We start from the raw sequence: 22,266 nt of genomic DNA, 5'->3' as shown, positions 1-22,266 counted from the left end.
AATGTGCCGAGAATTGAACGAATAGTTGTAATGTGGCTCAAATTCAGACAGGAATCATGTGTTTGTGGTGTTTTTCTGCTGATTAAGATGCTTGTCTAGAGATGAAACGCATCGTATTTTGTGATAAAGTGTGACGTGCTCAAACAAAACAGCTCTTCGGTAAGAAACAAACATTGGATTTCGCTCAGCAGATCTGATCGGTGAATTATTCCTTTAAACACTAAACAGCTTCATAATTTAATTAAATTGTCTAAAAGTAGAATAAAGTGGAACTCGGCTTCTTCTAACATCTCAGAAGCATTGATCCTCTTGCCAAACTCACCTTAACGTTCCCGCCTCCAGGCTCGTGATTGACATTATCCATCGAGCCCACCTTGGGCTGAGCTTTATCCTTAAAGTTGACCTTACGGCTCTCGATCTTGACTTCGCCTCCACCTCCAGAAAAACACACAAAGCCACTGGTCTAACAGCTGAGATGACAGAGACGGAGCTGAAAGCTTTAAAGCCATTTAAATGGCTAGTTCTGCTCTCATCATACCTGGTTTGTGTTTGATGTTGGCTTTGGAGCCACACTTGGAGGCCACTTTGCTCAAGTCAACCTTCTTGTTGAGAATCTGGACCTGTGAACACACAATCATCTGATGAAGCCGCTCAAACCACAAGACGCAGCTAAACCTGAAACTAAACACAGGGTGATTAAAACCATCTCTGAAAACGGAGATTTGAGTCAGCGAGAGAGAGAAGCGTCCAGAATCCAAACCTCTGCAGTCACCGTGATTAGTTTTGGGAACACTGGATTTGGGAATGGATTTGGCAGCGTTTCTCGCCGCTCGTGAGTGAAGAAAGCGTCTCATGAGTGCATCGTGTGGCACAGTGTTTGTCTGAACGACGGCTACACCGCATGCAGTGACGTTACTTACGTTCCCTCCTCCAGGAACATGTTTGATATTGTCCTTGGAGCCCAAGCGAGAAGTCACGTGACTGTAGTCCAGTTTTTTGGAGACTATCTGAATCTACAACACAGCACGGCGGGCCGGGAGGGACGGGACACCCGGGAGGTTCAGGTTAGAGAGGGAAGACAACAGAGGACACAAGCAGAAGCATCTAGAAGATACTAGCATCATTGACAGTGAAGAACCCCGCTGATTGTTAGTGTGAACACCAATAAGGCTCTTAAATACACCGCTTCCTCTCGTTTTTAATCTTAGCTAATAAAAATCACCAATTATGTGAATGAAACTGATGCAAAACAGAAATGATTGATGAGTATCTGGTTGGTGAGCTACAAAAGGACATTGTGATGCAGGGATACACCAAATCTCAGTGAACTGTCAGCAGAATCTTATCAATGAATTTCTATGAATAATGCGATTCCATTACTTTTGTGATTGTTCACTGCTGCACATTTTTAAAACTGACAAGGGTTTATTATAATTAGCAATATTATAATTATTTAGCATTTTCTTAAGTGCTAACCAAACAATTTGAGTGTATAATGCAGAGCCAAACACTTTATGATAAACAAAGACTAGATGATTAAAAACCCAAAGATCTCCGGAAGGAAAGATGGAAAGATTACTAGTTGAACAATGGGTTTTTTTTTCCATCTGATATCAATATCTGCTGATAAAATGAGCAATACAATCACACATCTATATTCTTATTATATTGCTATTATTATTAATTAATTAGGTTTTATTGAAAAATATAATTATATATAAATTGTGATATATATATATATATATATATATATATATATATATATATATATATATATATATATATATATATAAACATTTTTTTGTATAAAATATTAATGAACTAACAGTTATATAAATAACTCAATAATATATACTTAATTTTATTAAGTATATTTTCTATCATTTATTTTGTATTATAGTACTAAAATTTGAGATGAATCAAAGTAATAAAATTTTAATAACAATAACACAGTAACACTATATAAGAGAAGTGTATATTTTAGATTTATTAAGTATATATTAATTATAACGAGTAATTCAATATGTAATAAATATTTGGCATATTAACATTTTAAATATATAAATATTTTCCTATTAAAATATATATCATAAAAACACAAAAAATATATTATACACAAAAAACAAACAATTTTATTCAATTAATTAATTAATATAAATGATTTAAAAATTAAATATAAAATAAATAAAAATGCATTTAAATATTTAAAATATAATAAAATATTTTCATATGAAAATATTACACTAATATTGTCTGACAAATTTTATTTTTTATTATATATGAAGAGTTCATGTGCAAAAACAGTTGGGATATTTTGATGAAGTAAAAACAACTAAAAATACAGCTAACTAACACAATAAAAACATAACATCATAAAAAAAATAAGTTATCTATTTTTGCAAATAAACTCCACATAATATTTAATGTTACAGTTCTCAATCTATCAATCTGTGTGGGGTATATTGAGAAGAGAAGGGGAGACAGAGGCGTGCAGAAGTGAGTGTGATGAGCTGATGAACTCACTTTGGCCTGGCTGGTCTCTTTGGAGGGCGAGCTCTGAGACACTGACACCTGCAGGCAGAACAAGCCCAGATACAGCCCTCGAGTCAATCGCTCATACTGTACGTGTGGACACGGGCCGAGCTAAAACCTACTGTAACCTCATACGAGAAGCAGGAGAACTTTAGGATCAGAGGAAGAGGCAGGAACAGGGCGTGAGTGACGCTCTTCAGTGCAGCGGGACAAACTCCAGTCATGCACGGTTCATCCTCATGCTCCAAACACAAAACTGTGACCTCGCTTTAAACCCTCACTTATACAAGACGACGCTCTTGAGCTCTCTGTGCTGACAGGAGACGTTTCTCAGGAACAGGAGAGTGTTAAAGAGCTCAGCCAGGAAAAAGACCAGGATGAACCACAAACACGGGAGGAGGGATGCAGGACCAGAAAGTGAAGCTGTGACTTGAGGACGTGAGTGATAAATAATGATTATGAAGACTGGAGCTAGTTTACATATCAACAGGCTAATATAGATGTAAACATGAGCAGAACAGATGCTCTAAAGCCACGTGAATCATGCCCCTTTCACTCACAGGACTCTGACTGCAGCTACACAGAAAAGTGAGGACAGAAGAGCTGTGTCCAAAACCAAAGCCAGTGACTTCACAGACAGCGCTGTAGTATTTTTAGAGAATATTTAATGATTGAAGTGCTTATTTTTCTTTAGCAATGCAATTAAAAACTGAAAAAAGGATATTTATTAATTAATAATCACATGATGTAGACATCTGATTGTCTTATAATTTATATATACTATCTAATAATTACAATAAATGATGTAAATATGTCTTAAAAACACATTTTATATAGTAAAACAATGACATATATTGCATATATTATATTATTACTTGTTTTATAATTATGTAATAATTCTAAATAATATCTACATATTATATTTGAATATATAAAAAGGATACATTAATATTTTATTTAATAATAATAATAATAATATTAAAGAAGATTGGATGCTGCCGGTAACGTCACAGTTTCTCAGGTTTCGGACGCAGTAACAGTCATGCAAGAAAGACTAAGAACAATGTTGAAATAATGCTGCTTCAGAAACTGACTAAAATTACTAAAAGTAGAAACTGAAATAAAAATTAATTAAAGCTGAACAGAATTATAAAAGCAATTGAAAAAAAGCACATAAAATTCATGAAACAAAAATGAAAATGAAAATGAAAAAAAAAAAAAAAAAAAGATCATCAAATAGTACAAAAGCATCACCATTGTATTTTTTTCCCCAAATGTGTAACATATACATGGGTCAAAGACGATAAAGTGTTTAAGCATAAAAGCAATAAGTGCAATACTGCTTTAAATTGTTTTCCCAAATTTTTAAAAAAGTTTTCTGTTTTATTTAATTGCAATTTTGTTTTTATTTTTCGGAGCAATAAATAAATATCATACATTTTCCCCTGATTTACAGAAGACACCCACTTAAATGTAATTCAGTGTAACAATCTCGTCAGGCATATTTACAACAAAAATCAATTTATGACATATTTAAAAGACTATTACTTTCACCCCAAATACTAATAAATTATAATTTTACATTTGCCACCATTTTTTGTCAGTAAGAATTTTTTACTAATTTAAAACACAATCAAATTTAACATGCTCCTTTATTCTTTTATATATTGTAATACGTACACGTCAGAATAAGCATGTTGTTTGAATTTCTACTGAATGACAATATAACAATTTCAACCAAATTTTGACATTTTATTCTCCAATAACTTATTTGAAACCTTAAAAGTAGACACTTTACTTACATTTAATGTGTTTTCTATGGACATAAAATCACTATGCAGACATCTGAACGTCTTTGACCCACATACTATTAAATATGAAAACACTCTTAAGCTAGAGTCAGATATCACATTTACAGCTAGTCACGTCCACTATGAAGGGCGCATGCATGCGGTTACCTTTCCTCCCCCCGGCTGGTGCTTGATGTTGTCTGTGGAGCCGATCTTGGAGCGGATGTTTTTGGTGTCGGGTGCCGGAGTGGAGCTGGAGCTGGGCCGCGCTGTGCTGCGAGTCATGGCACTGGCGCTGGAGGTGAGCTGGAGCTGGGGCGAGGCGCGCGGGGCACCGCCGGCTTTTCTCGGGCGCAGCAGCGGCTGTAGTGCTGCTGGAGACGGGTGTTTTGGTGGTGCGAGGGCGAGCGGCGATGCTGCTGCTGCTGGTAGTGGTGGAGGCTTTGAGAGGAGCAGGTTTAGAGCGCGCCGCATCTGAAACCACAGACGTCAGGTTATGTTTCTGTGTTTGAGAGAAACACTTGTTTGGGCTGTAGTTGAACTCTGAATCACTTCCATAGAAAGTTAAAGGGATAGTTCAGAAAAATTTAAATTTTGTCATTAATTACCCACCCTCATGTCATTCCAAACCCGTAAGACCTCCGTTCATCTTCAGAACACAAATGAAGATATTTTTGATGAAATCCGACAGCTCTGTGACCCTCTCAGATAAAGCAGTTCACCCAACTTATCTCTTTAAGGGAAATACGTGCCAAAACCTTTAGAGATGGAGTGTGTTTGAGTGATATCTGAATGTTCAGTTCGTAACACAAAACCCTCTTTATGTGTCAGATTAAAATAATCTCTCTGCACCGCTGCGCTCGGTTCAAAGCTCGACCAGCCGAGCTCCGTATGTGAGATTATCCCGAACTCAATCCTGCTGCGTAACTCACTTCCGGATTTAAATGTGTGTTTGTCAGCGCAGCATCTCTAAAAATATCTTTTACTTGTTGCTATTCTCAATTTATTTTTATAGTTTTAGAAGCGTCATATGCACTCCAAAGTTAATATATTCTCTTTTTGTTTTAATTGTTTTAGTATCTTTTTATTGTTTCTAAAGTTAATATATTTTGTGTATGTTTTATTATAATTTAAAATAATTTTTAAATTTTTGAATATATTGTAAAATGTACTTTTTTTAAGTAATTGTGTTCTGTTTTTTTATGTTTAAATTTTTTATTTTATTGAAGGTATTTATTGTTGATCAAATAAAAAATAATTAATTTATACTCGCACATCAGTATATTATTATTATAATAAAATATTATTATAATTTTTATTTTATTTATTATTTTTTTTTTTTTTTAATTATTGTTTTCTATTTGAATATACTTTAAAATGTAATTTATTCCTGTGATGCAAAGCTGAATTTTCAGCAACAATTAATAAATATATTACTGAATAAAATAAATTTTTACTGAATAAAAGCATATATATATATATATATATATATATATATATATATATATATATTTTTTTTTTTTTTTTTTTTTCTCACTTCCTTCAACATATGGTGTTATAAGTGGTTTGGTATTTTATGTTGTTGTAGTTTTGATTTTGCTTTGTTTTTTAGTGTGCTTGTTTTCTCTTTGTCTTTTCGTGGTTTGCTCTAAGTCTTTGCGACTAAACACAAAAACATTAATAGATTTTGTTAAATCAGCTGAAATGCAGTGGCTCCTCTTTCAATGCATCATGTCTGACCGGGGCGTCGTGCTGCAGGAGCGCTGGCAGCGGTGCGTGCTGCGGTCGCAGGTTTGTCTGCGGCGGGTCGAGCCGGAGCGACAGCAGTCTTTGGCACCAGCGGCCGTTTCTCTGTGACCGTCTGTCAGAGGAGAAAACACAAGGTCAGCCGGGGTCAGCTGCACTCTGATATTCTCTCTGTAGTAAAAACCCATCATAATCAAACAGTCAGTTCCTAACAATCCAATCACACCAATACAACTTAACAAAAATAAAAATAAAATCATGTGCTATATAATCAAATGTGATTTTGATGTTTTTTTTTTTTTTTTTTTTATATAAACCTTGTTTGAAATTTTAATTTTTTTTTTATCTATATTTTTACACTGAGTTTAGTCAGTAGTGTAGTTAAACAGATGGCCACTAGAGGGAAGACTTGAACTGAACATTGCTCATATTTAAAGAGATTTAACAAGAGCAAAGGTCGAGTGTGTCAGATTTGAAAAAAATATGAAAATAAATAATCTAAGACATAATAAACTACACTATTTTATTTTTTTTCATGGCCCTTCCAAGTGTTCATGTCTGGAATAAAACATTTTATTGATGCCGCAGTGACCAATTTCTAGCTCTAGCTTCCTAGAAAAATGTATAACAAATCATTTTTATGATCTAATATTAGTAAACTTCTTTGTAGAGGTACAGCAAGATTCATAAATCATTACTTTTATTCAGCAAGGATGCATTAAACTGATCAAGTGTGAGTAAAGACACTTGTTACCAAAGATTTCTATTTTTTTTAAACTGTCTTTTTAACTTTTCTATTCATCTGTGAATCCTGAAAAACTAAATGTATCACCGTTTCCACAAAAAAATAAATAAATTAAACATTGATAATAATCAGAAATATTTCTTCAGCAGCCAATCAGTATATTATTATGATTTCTGAAGATCATGTGACACTGAAGACTGGAGTAATGATGCTGAAAATTCAGCTGTGCATCACAGAAATAAATTATATTTTAACATACACTCACATAGAAAACTGATATTTTGAATTGCAATACTATTTCACAATTTTACTGATTTTACTGTATTTTTTTTAATCAGATACATGCAGCGTAGCTGACCTCTTCTGATAATCAAACCAAATCTTTTGCACCATGGAGTAGTTTAAACAACACATGTGGATGTGGTCAAGCATGGACAGCACACACAAACAGAGCATCCATGCAGAGATGAGCGCCGGGTTGAGTCGCTTCCACCTCTGGACGGGGGTTCGGACGTGGTCTTCAGCAGACGGATGGAGACTCACCTTGGGCTTGACCTCTCTGGTACTGTGCTGGACGCGGTGTCCACTGGACGGGGGTTCGGACGGACGTCGTTGGCGGGAACGTTTGGTGCCAGCGGCCGGGGCAGGAGCTTTGGGCACAGGGGCTTTTTTGCTGAGGGGGGCGGGTGCGCTGGCGGCTGAGGTAGGGGTGGAGCGCTTGGGTGCGGCTGTAGCGCTGGAGGCGGAGCTCGGCCGGAGCTTGGCAGAGCTAGGTTTGGTTGTGCCGGCGACAGGCTGCATGGATGGACAGCAAACCCAACAGATGGATGGCAAACGATGAACAAAAAACAGAATAAGGACAAATGATAACGGCAGCGACATGAGCAGAGCACGCTGATAAAAGCACAAGATCAGATTCAGTCCAGAATAAATTTTCATCGGTTGTAAACATTAAGTTTACTCTGTTTATTAGATGGTTCATTTCCTGATTTCAGTTCCTTGATGTTAAGGAACTAATTTCTGAGACACTAAAGGACCTGAATGAAAATTAATCTTAGTTTTAGTTAATGATAATAACTTGAAAACAATTTAAAAAATGTGTTGGTCATTGAAAAAGCTTTAACAAAATATAAATATTAGATTTATATAAGTTAAGTGAGTTAAGTACTTATTTTTTTTTTTTTTGTTGTAAGGATTTAAGGAATTAATTTATTAAAATTAAAATAATAATTATAATATAAATAAATAGTGATATTAAAACAAAATAACATAACACAATAATAAAAACATGACAAAAAATAAAATAAAATAAATAATAAATAAATAAACAAATATATATATATATATATATATATATATATATATATATATATTATATATATATTATATATTATTATATATATATTAATAAAAAAAACTATAATAGTACACAAATAATACTAAAATAGCAGTGTTTTGCTTTTAATTCACAATCTTCAACCCTACGTAAATTACTAATTGGAAAAAAGCAAAAATTAAAACATAACTAAAATTAAAACGGCAAAAAAAAAACGAATAAAATGACAAAACATAACAAAAATGACTAAAAAATTCAAATGAAAATATAAATAGAAAAGCTAATTAAATATAGCAATGAAAACTATAATAGTACATAACTAATAATAAAATAGTGTTAGTTTTAGGTTCTCGATTCCTGACCCTACATGAGTGATGAATGAGTTTTGGTTTGGTTTTGGCTTCTAAATGCTTGAAGAACAGAATCAAACTCATTAGCGGAAGCAGAAGCAGGACGGTCAATGGAGGAAGAAGAGACAACAGAACGTCTTCACAAACCTTGGTCTTCTTCTCGGGACTGGTCAGGTCTTTTCCAGGTGCACCGTTGCTCACCGCAGACTTCGCCGCCGAGGGCTTAGCAGCTGGTTTTTTGGCTTTCTCGTCCTTCTCAGCTTTGGCAGGTTTCTTGTCAGCCGGCTCAGTCTTTTCTGTTTTTTGTTCTACTTTGTCCTTTCCTGTCTCGTCTTGTTCGGTCTTCTGTTCTGCTTTCTCCTCTTCCACTTCCTTCACCTGTTCTTCTTTGCTCTTCGGTTCATCTTTCTCTACTTTCAGATCTGATTTGTTCTCCTCGACTTTCGTTTCCTCTTTGTTCTTCTCTACTTTCACTTCTTTTTCAGTCTTCAGCTCAACCTTTTCCACCGGCTCCACCTTCTCTTTCTCCATCTTTGGAGAGGAATCAATCTTTTCTTGTGTCTCGTTTTTGTCGGTGATCTTCTCAACCTGATCAGCCTTTTCAATCTCATCTTTAGTATTTTTCTCCAAAGGTTCAACCTTCTCAACTTTCACCGGCGTTTCCACTTTGTGTGTTATTTCATCCTTGTCCACCTTCTCTGATTTAGCCACATCCACGTCTTTGATTTTGTCCACAGCTTCTGTGTTTTCTCCTTTGGTTGTCTGTTTGTCTGTGTGGACAGTTTTGTCTTTCTCCTCCACCGTTTCCATCTTCTGATCTTTGTCCGTCTTGCTGACAACATTAAAGTCATCGAACTTCTGGATGCTGTCCATTTTGATCACCTCCGGCTTGTTTTTCTTAGAGTCTTCTGTTAGGAACAGTAAAAAAAAAAAACAGATTAATATCTACACAAGAGCAAAAAAAAGTTTCACTTGTTCAATCCAAAAGAAAGCCAAACCAATGACAAAAGACAAAACATTTCAAGATGCATTAAAAATGAAAGCTAGTTTAATTTACAGATGCATTTTTGTATTTAAATTGATTAAATTGCCAATTTAAGTCACAATCATGATGATTCAACAGCAAAAGGTTTCAAATTAATGCAATAAATATATCTGTATATGATACATGCTTAAAAGTGAATAGAAAGCACTTCAGTCCATGTATAATGTGAACACAAAGTAAACTTCACGATCACTTCTGGGTGATGCTACATTGTGGTGCTTAAAGACTAAAGACTAAAGACTAAAGCAGAGAGCGGTTCTCGCGGTCTTGAGTCCATGTGTAATCTCTGGTCACTTCACGTTCAATGGCAGATCCATTACAAACGCTGTTCGTCTCTTCGAGAAGCCTGTGTCCTTGAGTTGAAGGACAAAAGCTGAAATAACTACCATTAATAAATATCAGCCCTGATAAACACATAGCTCACTGTTAATGTATAGTTAGGACATTATTGTAAAGTGTTACCAATAAACCCTGCACAGAAATATGTTTCTGTCATAAACATCTGTCATTAACTGGTTTAAAAAGGAGCCTATTTGCATATTTATTTCACAGTTTGCATTGAATATTAAATCTAGTGAGCATGAAATAAATAAATATATAAGTAAAATCAGACATCATTGATATTCCAGTAGTATTTTTCTCTTGCACATGGAAGCTGAGATTCTGCATTCTGTGTTAAAATGAATCTGTCACCACAGAGCGGTGCAGAGCGGAGCTGGATTTCAGCTGTTTGTAAGAAATATCTATGCATTGACTACTCTTGCATTAAGCTGACTGATTTCCACACGGCTCAGGTGCATTTCTAATAACAAAGACAGGAGTTTCACAGCGACACGTCAAAGCAGATGAGAAACTGCTGAGTGCATGTCAACAACACCTGCTCAAAATGAAGAAAATCAGTCTATAGAAGTGACGGGACTGGTTTTCACAGGTTTAGAGAAACGACAGAGAAAATACCTTCAGTTTCCGTGTGTCCTTTGATAAACCGAATCCTTCTGGGATTGTAGATAGCGTACTTTTCACAATGCTTCTCATTTACTTTGATGTTTTTGAATAGGACAACTGATGCAAAGTGTCTCAAATTCAATTTCATTATGGATTTAGACCTTTTTCTTGCCAGCTTTTTGGATAATATAACAATCGGCAGTTCAAGTACTGCTGTCATCTTTGTTAAATGTTAAAAAACCTGTAAAAGCAAGTCTTGTGAAGTCTTGCAGATCACATGATCTTCGGTAACGCCCACCTATAGACACTCCCCAGACTCCAAATCAACCCTAATTATTACAAGAAATCACAAACATCCTGCATTAATAACTGCAAACAGACAACTAGTGTGCAACAAGCACCCATCCATGACTCGCCATCATTAGCACGAATCCACACTTTATATTATCTGCACCTGCTTTTCCATTTATCAAAGACATTGCACCAGTGATTTCATCTTTTGTTTGCTTCCCCTTGAGGCAGGAAACATGTTTCAATCAGACATGCACTTCAATGCATTTTCACTCTCTGTCAGCCAGCCAGAAGACAACTGAGGGATTAGACTATTCAACACACCCCTCCGGTGAATTACCATTTCAAGAAAAAACAAAACTCTTAGCGTTAACCATTTCTGGAGCTCTACCCATCATTAAAAATGTGACGCAGGTTGATGAGAGTTTCTGACCTGGATTTGCTGAGGGGCAGGTTTTACTCCAGAAATCAGGACAGAAATGACTTACGCTGTCTGCTGCTCATCTGGAGCGGGTAATGAGCATGCGTTGGCAGTGGCGTGATAGTGCCGTACACACAGAACAGAGACACTACATGCATCACCTACTTCTGCCACCGCTACCATCAGAAAGACGCAGTCTAGGACTCGTGTCTCATCATACAGACTTGATAAACCTTTCTTACTGGCATCCATGGTTTTATGAAGAACCTTGTTTGCATCAATGCACAACAGGTTCTTTATACTGGAAAAAGGTTACATTTTATTCCAAAAGAACCATGTTTTTATTAGTGTGAAGAATGTTAAGGGTGCAACAAAGAAGCTTTATTTTTAAGACTGTAAAAAGTTATTTTAGGAACTGTTCACTAAAGGATCTTTGAGAAACCCAAAATAATTCTTAAAAAAAAAATAAAACCCTTTTAGAACCTTTATTTTTAAGAATGAAAAACATAAGCACATACTTTCCAAACCTCAATTTCTTTGTTCCAATGAACAATTATATTGTCAATCACTCATACTGACTCAATAAATCCAATTTTATACACATATACACTCTTAAAAACAAAGGTTCCTCATTGGTATCCATGGTTCCATGAAGAATCTTTACTATCAATGCATAAAAGCTTCTGGAAAAATGTTCCATTTAGCTCCAAAACAACCTTTTTTTTCATGCATGTTAATTGTTCATCATGGAACCATAGATGCCAATAAAGAACCATTATTTTTAAGAGTGCAAGAAAAAACGGTTGTTTTAATAACTCCAGTGGTTCTTCAATGGCATCACTGCAAAAATGAAACATGCTTTCCAAACCTGAATTTCTTTGTTTCTAAGAAAGATTATGCCATGCTTCTCTCGATCACATTTCTCACCAATAAAAGCCGGTCTGTATCCTACAGCTCAAAACTGACTCTCGCTTCACCATCACCTACCCTCAAACACCTCAGCAATCGTGTCGATTTTGTCTCCAGCGTTGCTGCAAGTCCCATTAAGGGCACGTGTTTTCACCGGCACGGGTAGAACGACTTGGTCCTTGTCAATGAACGGTCCCTCCAGCAGGTCGTCCACGGGCGAGAGGGGAAAGCTGCTTTGGTCTTTGCGTGTGGGGAAAGGGGGGATATGTAGTTCGATATCGTTCCGTAGGTCGTTGCGAGTGGCTGATAGGGTTGGCGGCGGGGTCGGAGGTTGATCGTCGGCTACGGTTAGAGAGCGTTTCATAGCCCCTGCGTGCTGCCGATGAGGTCCTCCGATAGGCGAAGGCAACTTGTCAAGAACGTCTCCGCCGGGATACTTATCCGGGAGCTCAAGACTGGCAGGTACGGAAAGGTGCGAACACTCGGACATCGCTCGCCTCATCACCTTCCTCTGTTGCTCGGCTCTTCCCATTAAGCAAGGCTCAAGGTCTTCCTCTTCCTCGCTTTCATGCGATGACCCTTCAGCCTTCCGCTGCTCGTCTTTGCTCTCCAGGTAGCTGTCGTTGACCACGCCAATGACGCAGTAGTTTGGAGGCGTTCGGGGCGACGGCGTGCTGGGACTCTGTTCCGGAAGCATTCCGGAGAACGGAGCCAGTTTCGAGGGTTCGAGAGGTGACAGAACCTCTTTGTGTCCCGCAGGTGATTCCACAAGCATCATGTCATTGTTGTCCGGAGTGCAAGCCGCGAATCTTCCAGGAGACGCAGCTGATGGAGACGAGGACGAGAGGCTTTCCGGACTGTCCCCGGTGCTGCCAAACGACACGCTTGTAGGAACGGCTCCTCGCCCTGGGGCACTGAGCTCAGAAGGAGACTCGTAGAAGCATAGCTTGTCCTCATCCGTCATCCCCGTTGCCCGAAGGCCACCTCCGAAACTCTGCGGTGCTCCGAGGTCCCCATGCTTCCAGTCCCAACCCGGAGGGGTGGCAGATGTGGACATGGATGGGACTTTACATAGCTCACTATATTCTGAGAACGGAGACGCCGGTTGTTGGTTCGAGAGAGAGGACATGCTTCTGTTCCCCTGTCTCTGCTTCTGGTTTGGGTGTTTTTGTGTCTTAGTCCTTTTCCTGTGTTAAAATGTAACTGTCTTGTAAACTCACAAGCTAACCTTTTCTGCCGCTTCTACACACAACAGCAGACTAAGCAGCACTGAGATCTGGCTGGAAGCCTCTCTCTATCTCTCTCTCTCTCTCTCTCTCTCTTTCTCTCTCTCTCTATCTATCAGCCAGCCTTTTGCCATGGCAGGAATCACATGCTTTGTAAAGTGGCTGTTCATTCGCTGCTCCCTCCAAAACCAGCTCCCTCCTTCCTTTCTGCCCCTCTCGTTTTCTCCACGTTGTCCTCTCCGCATCCATCTTTTCTTCCCTCCTCTCTCTGATAGTGACACACTACTATCATCCCTGAGGCTACGTGCATGCAGAATGAGGAAGGGCTTAATGAGCATTCATTTGCACACACAATTTCAGAGAGTGCGCACATCTATCGTATCTTTTTTTTGGGTAACATAATCAGTCTGGAAATTTCCAGACATACAGACTATATCAGTATTAGATTATCGGAAGCACAGATTTGCATATAGATGATATGCCTAAACAATGAGTTTATTGTTTTCCTCTTACATGCAGTTTTTAATCTTTGTAAAGTCGTCCGTGTTGAATTTATACTGTTAGATGTCTCTAAATATGTGACGTTCGAATCTGAATAAATAATTGTCTTTGTTGTTGCATTTCCTGCCAGAGCAACATGTGCCTGTGCATGACTCATCAGGAAGACAGCATTCCTGACTCCTTCAAAATAAAACTGTGCATTACGCCCTATTTTTATGGATTTTTTTTTAAAAGAGTGCTCCAATCAGAGAACGAAAAGTGACAGAGGAAAAATTATGAATAAACTAAAATAGAACCAGATGACCAGAAAACATTGTTTTAAACCCTTGACTCAGAGAAAAATGTTGTTGTTGTTGTTATTATAATGAATAATGTTAATATTATCAATACTACCATTACTAATAACAATAACAATATATTATAATAAATATATATCAGTATACAGTATTTAGTACCAATACTAAATAATAAAAATATCATGATTATTTTTTTTTATATACAAACAAATAAATGTAAGACTTAAAGCAATGTTCTGGAATCAAAACAAACATATGATACTTTCACTAAAAGTGAAAAGACACTGAATCCAGAACATTCCCCCAAAGTGGTGAAGAAGTGAAGCAAACTCTTCCCATGCTTTGGCCATTCAAAGACGTCACTGTTCAGCAAAGATTAAATGTGTGAACTGCTTGGTAAGTTTTGTCATGAATATTTCATGCCGGTCTAATTCAAACAAACACACTCATAACATTGAGACGCTTTGTCAGCACACCTTTAATGCGTTGTTAATGCAAGCGGACAAAGTGTCCATCAGGTTACATAAGCACCGTCATTTCTGAGCCTAATTTCCTCCATCAGCAACTGCTGTTTCAGTAGAACACACATCCCACCAGCCTCGAGATCGTGACCCACGAATGAACCGCCTCACACAAGAACTCGAGATGACCATTATCAGATGATGATTTAGGTTGAAGGGCGTCTTCAAACACATCCAACAGACGAAAAATAATGCAACTTCATTAGCTCGCTTCATCAACTTCCCATCCTCATCCCATTTCCAAATTTTTAACCAACCAAACGCTGTTGCAATGTTATGCTTGCTTTATTAAGCACTGCTAAAAATGCTGGAAGAACCCCTGGATTCTCTCAAACAGAAACTATCTTCGTCATGCATTTATCTCACTGACTCTAGCAGCGACTCGCCGCTTGCACAGTTCAGAGGTGCTTCATGTCTGTGTGGCTCACTGAGCGCCAGCGTCAAATCAATCCCGCGTCCCCATGCGAGTGTGTCCAGGCCGTCAGGGACAGAGACACTGTAGGGATGATCTCATCTGACCCCAGTCTGAGACCCACCGGCCCCGTTACATAAGCACAACTGAAAGACGCCAGTCTGGTATTGAACTCACACTGAACCAGGACGATACGACACTGTGTGCTAAATCTGCCATCAATAATGTATGGAAAGAACCGCTTTCACTAAATCTGCCATCAATAATGTATGGAAAGAACCGCTTTCATTCCCCTTTAAAATCTGAAAGGAACAAAAATGTGTGCAAAGTGACATGAGTAGAAAAAATAAGCCAAGTTATTCGGAATTTGGGTTGCAGAATAGAGACTTTTTTTAATTTTGTTTTGTAATTACTTTTGCTAAAAGTAAATTGTATTTGAAATGATGTCAATTTTGGTTGAATGACGTCAAATATTACAAGTCTACTTACTTTTGCTGTGTATTTGACAGCATGAAAATAAAAATATAATATAAAAAAAAAAATAAAAAAAATGAAATAAAAAAATAAATAAATACATTTGAGATTTAAAATACATATATGTGTATAGGTAAATGTTGGAAAGAAATTTGTATTTTGACTTTATAAATGTTGATTGTGGCTGTTGGATAAAAATGTGGATGGATAAAAATAATATTAAAATGAAATAAATAATAATTATTAAATAAATAAATACTCTAATTGTATTTTTTTCCCTTTTTGTAAATTCCCAAACTGACACAAACCAAATTTGCAAGTTGATTGATTATTATTAGAAAAAGTATTTAGATTTTGTTTTCAGAACAAAATAATATCTAAACAGATTTGAATCTGATGTGTTAAACAAACAAATGTCTGAAAAATAAAATGTAAACAGCTTTTAGTTAGATGAGTGGATAAATTAAAAAGTAAATAAATAAATGTATGACTCAGAATTTTTACTTTTAAATTTAAGTGAATGAATGTTCATCCAGTCAGCACATTTATAAAAAAAAAAAATAATTAAATATATAAATAAAAAATGATTATAAATCAAATCTTTTTATTTTCAGTTGTCTGAAAACCTAAACAGATTTGAGAAGTGTTAAATCAATCAAAACAAATTTGAGACGGATGTTTCAAATAAATAAAAAAAGTTAAAAAATAAATAAATTAAAATAATTTCACTGCCAGTTTGAACAAAGTCATGGAACAGGAATGAGTGCCAGCAGCATCATGTACTGACCTACATGTACAGTATGTACAGTCTCTCTGCTGACCTACATGTAGAGTTATGTAGCATAAGGCTCGAAGCGACTTACATACTGATGAAAAACGCCAAACTCAGATTCAAACGGACAGCAGAATCACAAATAAACGCAGCCGTTGAGTTTGCTGAAGCATGCAGACTTTAATTACACTACGAGATGTTCTTCTAGTAACTGATGTTAGGAATGAGATCCTGAAGCTGCAGCAGAACCAGGGATATAAAAAGAGCAGCTGGGGGTTTAGTGCAGCGGCTGAAGACATTTATCAATGTCACAGCAGAAACACACAGGTGGTCTAGAAGAGATGAAGTCGGGAAGCTGCGAGAACATAAAGCCAACAACCGTCTACCCAGATGCTATTTTAAGCGCATCACCCCTCCTCCTAAGAGCCAACATTGTTTCCTTGGTAGCCCTGCTTCCTTAGGTCTCCCAAGCAACTGCCTCCCGTCGCCATGGCAACAGGAGCCTTGTCACCGCGAGAGGCTCTGAAGAACGCCGGCGTCCAAAAACACAGCGCGAGTGAGTAAGGTCAAGTAATGTTGAGTGGGATTATGGGAATTATGGGAAAAACCAGAAGACCAGTGTTATTTTACCATCAATGATATACTATTAGAGTCTTTGTTAATATTTTGAATTAGTTTTCCAACAATTTTCCTGTTTTCATTGTAATTTTAGATCAAGTTGTAGGTTTTTGTGTGTGTGTGTGTGTGTGTGTGTGTGTGTGTGTGTGTGTGTGTGTGTGTGTGTGTGTGTGTGTGAGAGAGAGAGAGTGTGTGTTTGTTTTTGTGACATATCAGGACACAACTTTGTATAATGTCATGGGTATGACACAGGTATTACAAGGAGAGGGTGACTTATGAGGACATAACCCATGTCCCCATTTTTCTCAAAACGCTTATAAACCATACAGTATTAGTTTTTTTTGAGAAAGTAAAAAATGCACAAAGTTTCCTGTAAGGGGTAGGGTTAGGTGTAGGGTTGGTGTAGGGAATATACTGTTTGTACAGCATAAAAACCATTACGCTTATGGGATCTCCCCACTTTTCACAAAAACAAATGTGTGTGTGTGTGTTACGTGAGTGTGTGTGTGTGTGTGTGTGTGTGTGTGTGTGTGAGTGTGTGTGAGTGTGTGTGTGTGTGTGTGTGTGTGTGTGTGTGTGTGTGTGTGTGAGTGCTGTGTGTGTGTGTGTGTGTGTGTGTGTGTGTGTGTGTGAGAGTGTGTGTGTGTGTGTGTGTGTGTGTGTGTGTGTGTGTGTGTGTGTGTGTGTGTGTGTGTGTGTGTGTGTGTGTGTGTGTGAGAGTGTGTGTGTGTGTGTTTATTTATTTGTTTATTTATTACATGTAATAATTTTGTTCTGTTTGTCATTTTTTATTATGTATAGCATTATTTATTCATTTTAAATATGTTTTTTAAGTTTTAGTTTATTTACTTTTAGTTATTTTAGTATTTTAACATAAACTGAATGAAAATGAGAAGCGATGGCTTGCCAACTAAACTTTAAATATATTTTAAAATTTTTGTTTACATATTTTTTAATGGTTTTAGCAATAAATAACCCTGCTGAGCCCCAAACCAGCTTTACTGCAGCTGTGAATTCCTCCCTACTAAAGTCCCTGCTGTCTTGCAGTAAGCACTTTAACGGTTACCCAATCCACTACCGCTGTGCCAAACTAACCATTCTCTGAGACTGAGACAGAAATAGGCTCTTTTGGTTCAGTCAGATCAATTCTGTCACCAGCTCTGAGACTCAGGCTTTACAATCAGCAAACACACACATGAGGAGCGCTGCTCTTTCTCAGTCCCTGCCAGCCGTGATGAAGCTCACTACACACCGCGTGCTGAATGCTCAGATGTTCAATAGTTTGTCTGAAGGGGAGACAGATCAATTCAGTTGCAGTCTTTAACACAACATTTTTCAGCATCAGCTAAAGCGTCGCTCAACCTGAGCTGTCGAATCGTTCAATGCTGCTATTTATATTCTGAAAAGAAACATCAGTAAGCATCAATCATTCTTACTACTGAGAGAACATCATCCACTAAAACATAGTGTGCTGCCTACATAGAGAGCATTTCAATGCACATTTCATTCACCAAAGATGAACAAAGACTAATGTTCAATAGTTTGGGTTTTCAGCATCATTACTCCAGTCTTCAGTGTCACATGATCTTCAGAAATCATTCTAATATGATGATTTGCTGCTCAAGAAACATTTCTGATTATTATCAATGTTGAAAAGAGTTGTGCTGCACAATATTTTTGTGGAAACCGTGATGCATTTTATTTTTCAGGATTTTCTAATAAAAATAAAGTTCAAAAGAACAGCATTTATTTGAAACGGAAATCTTTTGCAACATTCTAAATATCTTCACTGTTACTTTTCATCAATTTAATGTGCCACTGCTGAATAAAAGCATCAATTTCTTAAAAAAAAACTAAAATCAAATTTAGAAATATACAATCCCAGCATGCACTGCAACAACCACTCAAATATCTCAGAGAGAGAGAGAAATATTGATTATAAAAACTTAAAATGCATTCAATACCAAAAAAGTGCACGTTTTAAATATAGTGCAATCTAATGAAAAACAAACAATTTTATACAATATAGATGCTAAAAACTCTTTAACACAATACATGTTTCTGGAAGTGATTTCAACAGAACCAGCAAAAAATAAAGGACTAAATGAACAAATCACTGCATAAACAGGAGACTAACAGGTAGTATAACAGTATTTCATTGAACTGATGGTGTTCAGATCTGCTGAGATGTTTAATGTGAGCTAGGAATACGTTTTTTTCTGTTTAAATCTAAATCGGTCAGACTGCAGTGAGTTTCCTGCATCGATGAGCAGACGCTAATTATTCTGTTGATCGCAGCCTGTTCGCTTTCCTCCTACCGCCTACCGAAGCTACAGCAACTGTTGAAGAAACCGGCCCCAGGCTGCCTTATTTACATATCTCCATAATTAAGACACATTTGTGAAAATACAGAAGAATATTCCCAGTGATGCTGAGCACACTTCAACGTCGTATGACAAAAAGCCACACTTATGGCCACTTTCTCGGCATCTGTCCTTGTTACCATGGAAACATCAGCATCTTTTCAGTCGCCGTGGAAACGAGACAGACTCCACGCCCTCCCTGGAGGCAGTCGATGCGCTGACCTTTACGGCTCCATCATTCTGCTGCTCTCAAACGCTCGGATCATCAGGACCTTTGACCCTCGGACTCCATCTGAATCCAGTGACGCACTCACGCAGAGCAACAACAGTCATTTGATTGTTTTAATATTGTTATTATAGTTGTTGCTACATACTAATTCATTCTCAGCACTTACGCACTTGAAAACTGTCAAAATTGGAAGTGTGCCAAGAATAGAGACGTTTGTTTCAGCCAAAGCTAATGACTCACCCTTACAAACAACCACTGCTCAAAAATGTGTTACTATTTTTATCTAGTAAGGATGCATTAAATTGATCAAAAGTGACATTAATGACTTTTACAATACTTTACAACTTTCATGTTCAAAGATTTCTAATTCGAATAAATGCTGTTCTTTTGAACTTTCATGAAAAACAAAATGCATCACGGTTTCCACAAAAATATTGTGCAGCACAACTGTTTTCAACATTGATAATAATCAGAAATGTTTCTTGAGCAGCAAATCAGCATATTAGAATGATTTCTGAAGATCATGTGAAAATACAGCTGTGCATCACATAAATAAATTACAGTTTGATAGATATTCACATAGAAAACACTTGTTTTAAATTGTAATAATATTTCACATTTTTTACTGCATTTTTGATCAAATAAATGCAGACTTAGTGAACAGAAGAAAGCTTTTAAACAGTAGTGAATATGTAGACGTACATCAATGAATTCAGTTTGGTTCAGTTCTGCAATGATCCAGCGCCAATATCTCCAGATCATCTAGTGCTATATCATTTATTTTTCCTGACTCCTGAGAGTCACAAATATGGTGCAGTGAAAAATACTCTGTCCTTCACCACAATCACACTGCATCACAACACCAACAAACAAAAAAAAAGGCATGTGCTGGAGACCCGGGAGCTTTCACGCTGCATCTCTGTCAAACCTCGACTCAAGAGGGTGTTCTGCTGCCAAGAGGCTGGTGGGCCTGTCTTCACCCTGTGATGGATCTCAGCAGGGTTTACTTATGTAAGATCCTCCCTCTTGAATCCTGCGCTGACACTCACAACCTCACGAAACCTCTGGCCTCTAAAAATACACCTCACATCTGTTTCCAGAGACTAGCACTCAAATCTACTGACCTGTTTCAGTGCTTTTACTATGTTTGACACAGATATGAAAAAAAGAAACACACATAACCGTGCATTACAAACAAACAAACCAAACAGGTAGTTGGAGTAAAACCAAATTTAACAATGCAGAATGTTTTTCATTGCATTTCAACTCTAATGCAATATTAAATATATCTGCAACACTTGGTGCTGGATACTGAAAAACACACATTAAAAGAGAAGAATGTTGCAGTACACACTAAACTGATTTTTCTGACTGTCCATTACCAACTGGACAAAAAAAAAAAAAAAAAAAAAAAAAACACATGAAAGCAATGCAACAACCAAAGTAGACTGTATGATGCATAAGACATCAGTATGACGCATACGCACATAAAAAAATAAATAAAACAAAAACACTTTAACCCTCGAGCTATTCTGACTAGAATTCATCTTTCAATTAAAAAAAGAGCAATAAAAAAACTGTGAACTGGGTAAATGAAAATAAACAGAACACCTCACTTGAGAATTATCTGAGAACAAGTCGTATGTGAACAGCAATGTGCTGTAATCAGGTCAGTGTGAGTAAAGAGCTGCTGAAAGTCAACAGTCATTCTGAAGCACATTATTTAGATGGAGCCAAAATGAAATAAATAAGCAAAAATCAAATGTTTAATCAAATAGGATAATATAAAATATCACTGCTTCATAATTGCGGTTTAAAAACCCAAATGAATCTCAATAAAACGTAAACCAGTGTAGCACTGAAAACATCAGATTCAGAGAGAAACAACTAAACTCAAGCGTCTGAGCTGAGTCACTGAGCGTCTGTATGTGTGTTAACACTCCTCCATTCATAACAACACATGCTACTCAAAGTCACAATCAATGTCTCTGGCCGTCACCAGCGGCTCGCAGACTCACAAGAGCACAACCACACAAAAGACATCACGACACAAAACAATCAGCGGCATTCAGAGGTGCTCACAGGATGAACTCACTCAGAAATCTTACTTTGAAAAGTCCTCAACAAAAACATTAAAGATGTGCGTCCTTCAAACATGCTATTGATGGATATTGGGTATTTTTAGAGTACTGCACATGCATTTTTACACATTACATGCATTATAAGTATTTATTATATTATTTGAAATTAAATAAAGTAAAAATATCGGTTGAAAAACTTGAAAAATTGGAACTAAAATTAGTCATTCACAATACACTGATCACAAGAAATATGATCCATATGATGTAAACCATATGTGTATTTTCTAGAACTGCTGAAGAATCCTGTTCAGTCACTCTTTTACTAAAACATTTAACACGGTAACAAACACCAAATGGAGTATTACTGCAGGCAACGCAACATGGATTAATAGAATTCACTCTAATGTGATATTTGACACTGAGCTTACAGAGTTTCCTTATTTTCATCTCATGAGCTCATAGTACCACACTCACACACACACACATACACTTTACGGTACACTGTCATTAATTTGCATGTTGGGAAGTCTGACACCGAACACTGATGTCCCAGAGTGTATAAGTAGCTCCCTCAGTGACAGAGTCCCTCCCCACTGGAGAAAGAGCCGAAAATTACAAAGAACTAAGAGACAGCTGTGTCTGACATGCTCAAACACACACACA

General features: G+C 37.0%; 1 protein-coding gene across 1 annotated transcript in view; it reads right to left on the bottom strand.

Moving 5' to 3' along the window:
- LOC109053217 (microtubule-associated protein 4) overlaps nt 1-22,266 on the bottom strand; it is a 61,494-nt gene that overhangs the window by 3,756 nt on the left and 35,472 nt on the right. Inside the window, 10 exon segments of the mRNA XM_042751689.1 lie at nt 323-435; nt 539-620; nt 921-1,013; nt 2,524-2,571; nt 4,491-4,659; nt 4,661-4,808; nt 5,928-5,984; nt 6,063-6,183; nt 7,357-7,608; nt 8,647-9,407. Of these exon segments, the coding sequence (XP_042607623.1) occupies nt 323-435; nt 539-620; nt 921-1,013; nt 2,524-2,571; nt 4,491-4,659; nt 4,661-4,808; nt 5,928-5,984; nt 6,063-6,183; nt 7,357-7,608; nt 8,647-9,407 (1,844 nt within the window).

Source organism: Cyprinus carpio, chromosome B24, assembly GCF_018340385.1.
Source record: "Cyprinus carpio isolate SPL01 chromosome B24, ASM1834038v1, whole genome shotgun sequence".
Taxonomy (NCBI): domain Eukaryota; kingdom Metazoa; phylum Chordata; class Actinopteri; order Cypriniformes; family Cyprinidae; genus Cyprinus; species Cyprinus carpio.
The sequence above is the reverse complement of the archived record's forward strand: the minus strand, read 5'-3'. Positions and strand labels throughout refer to the sequence as shown.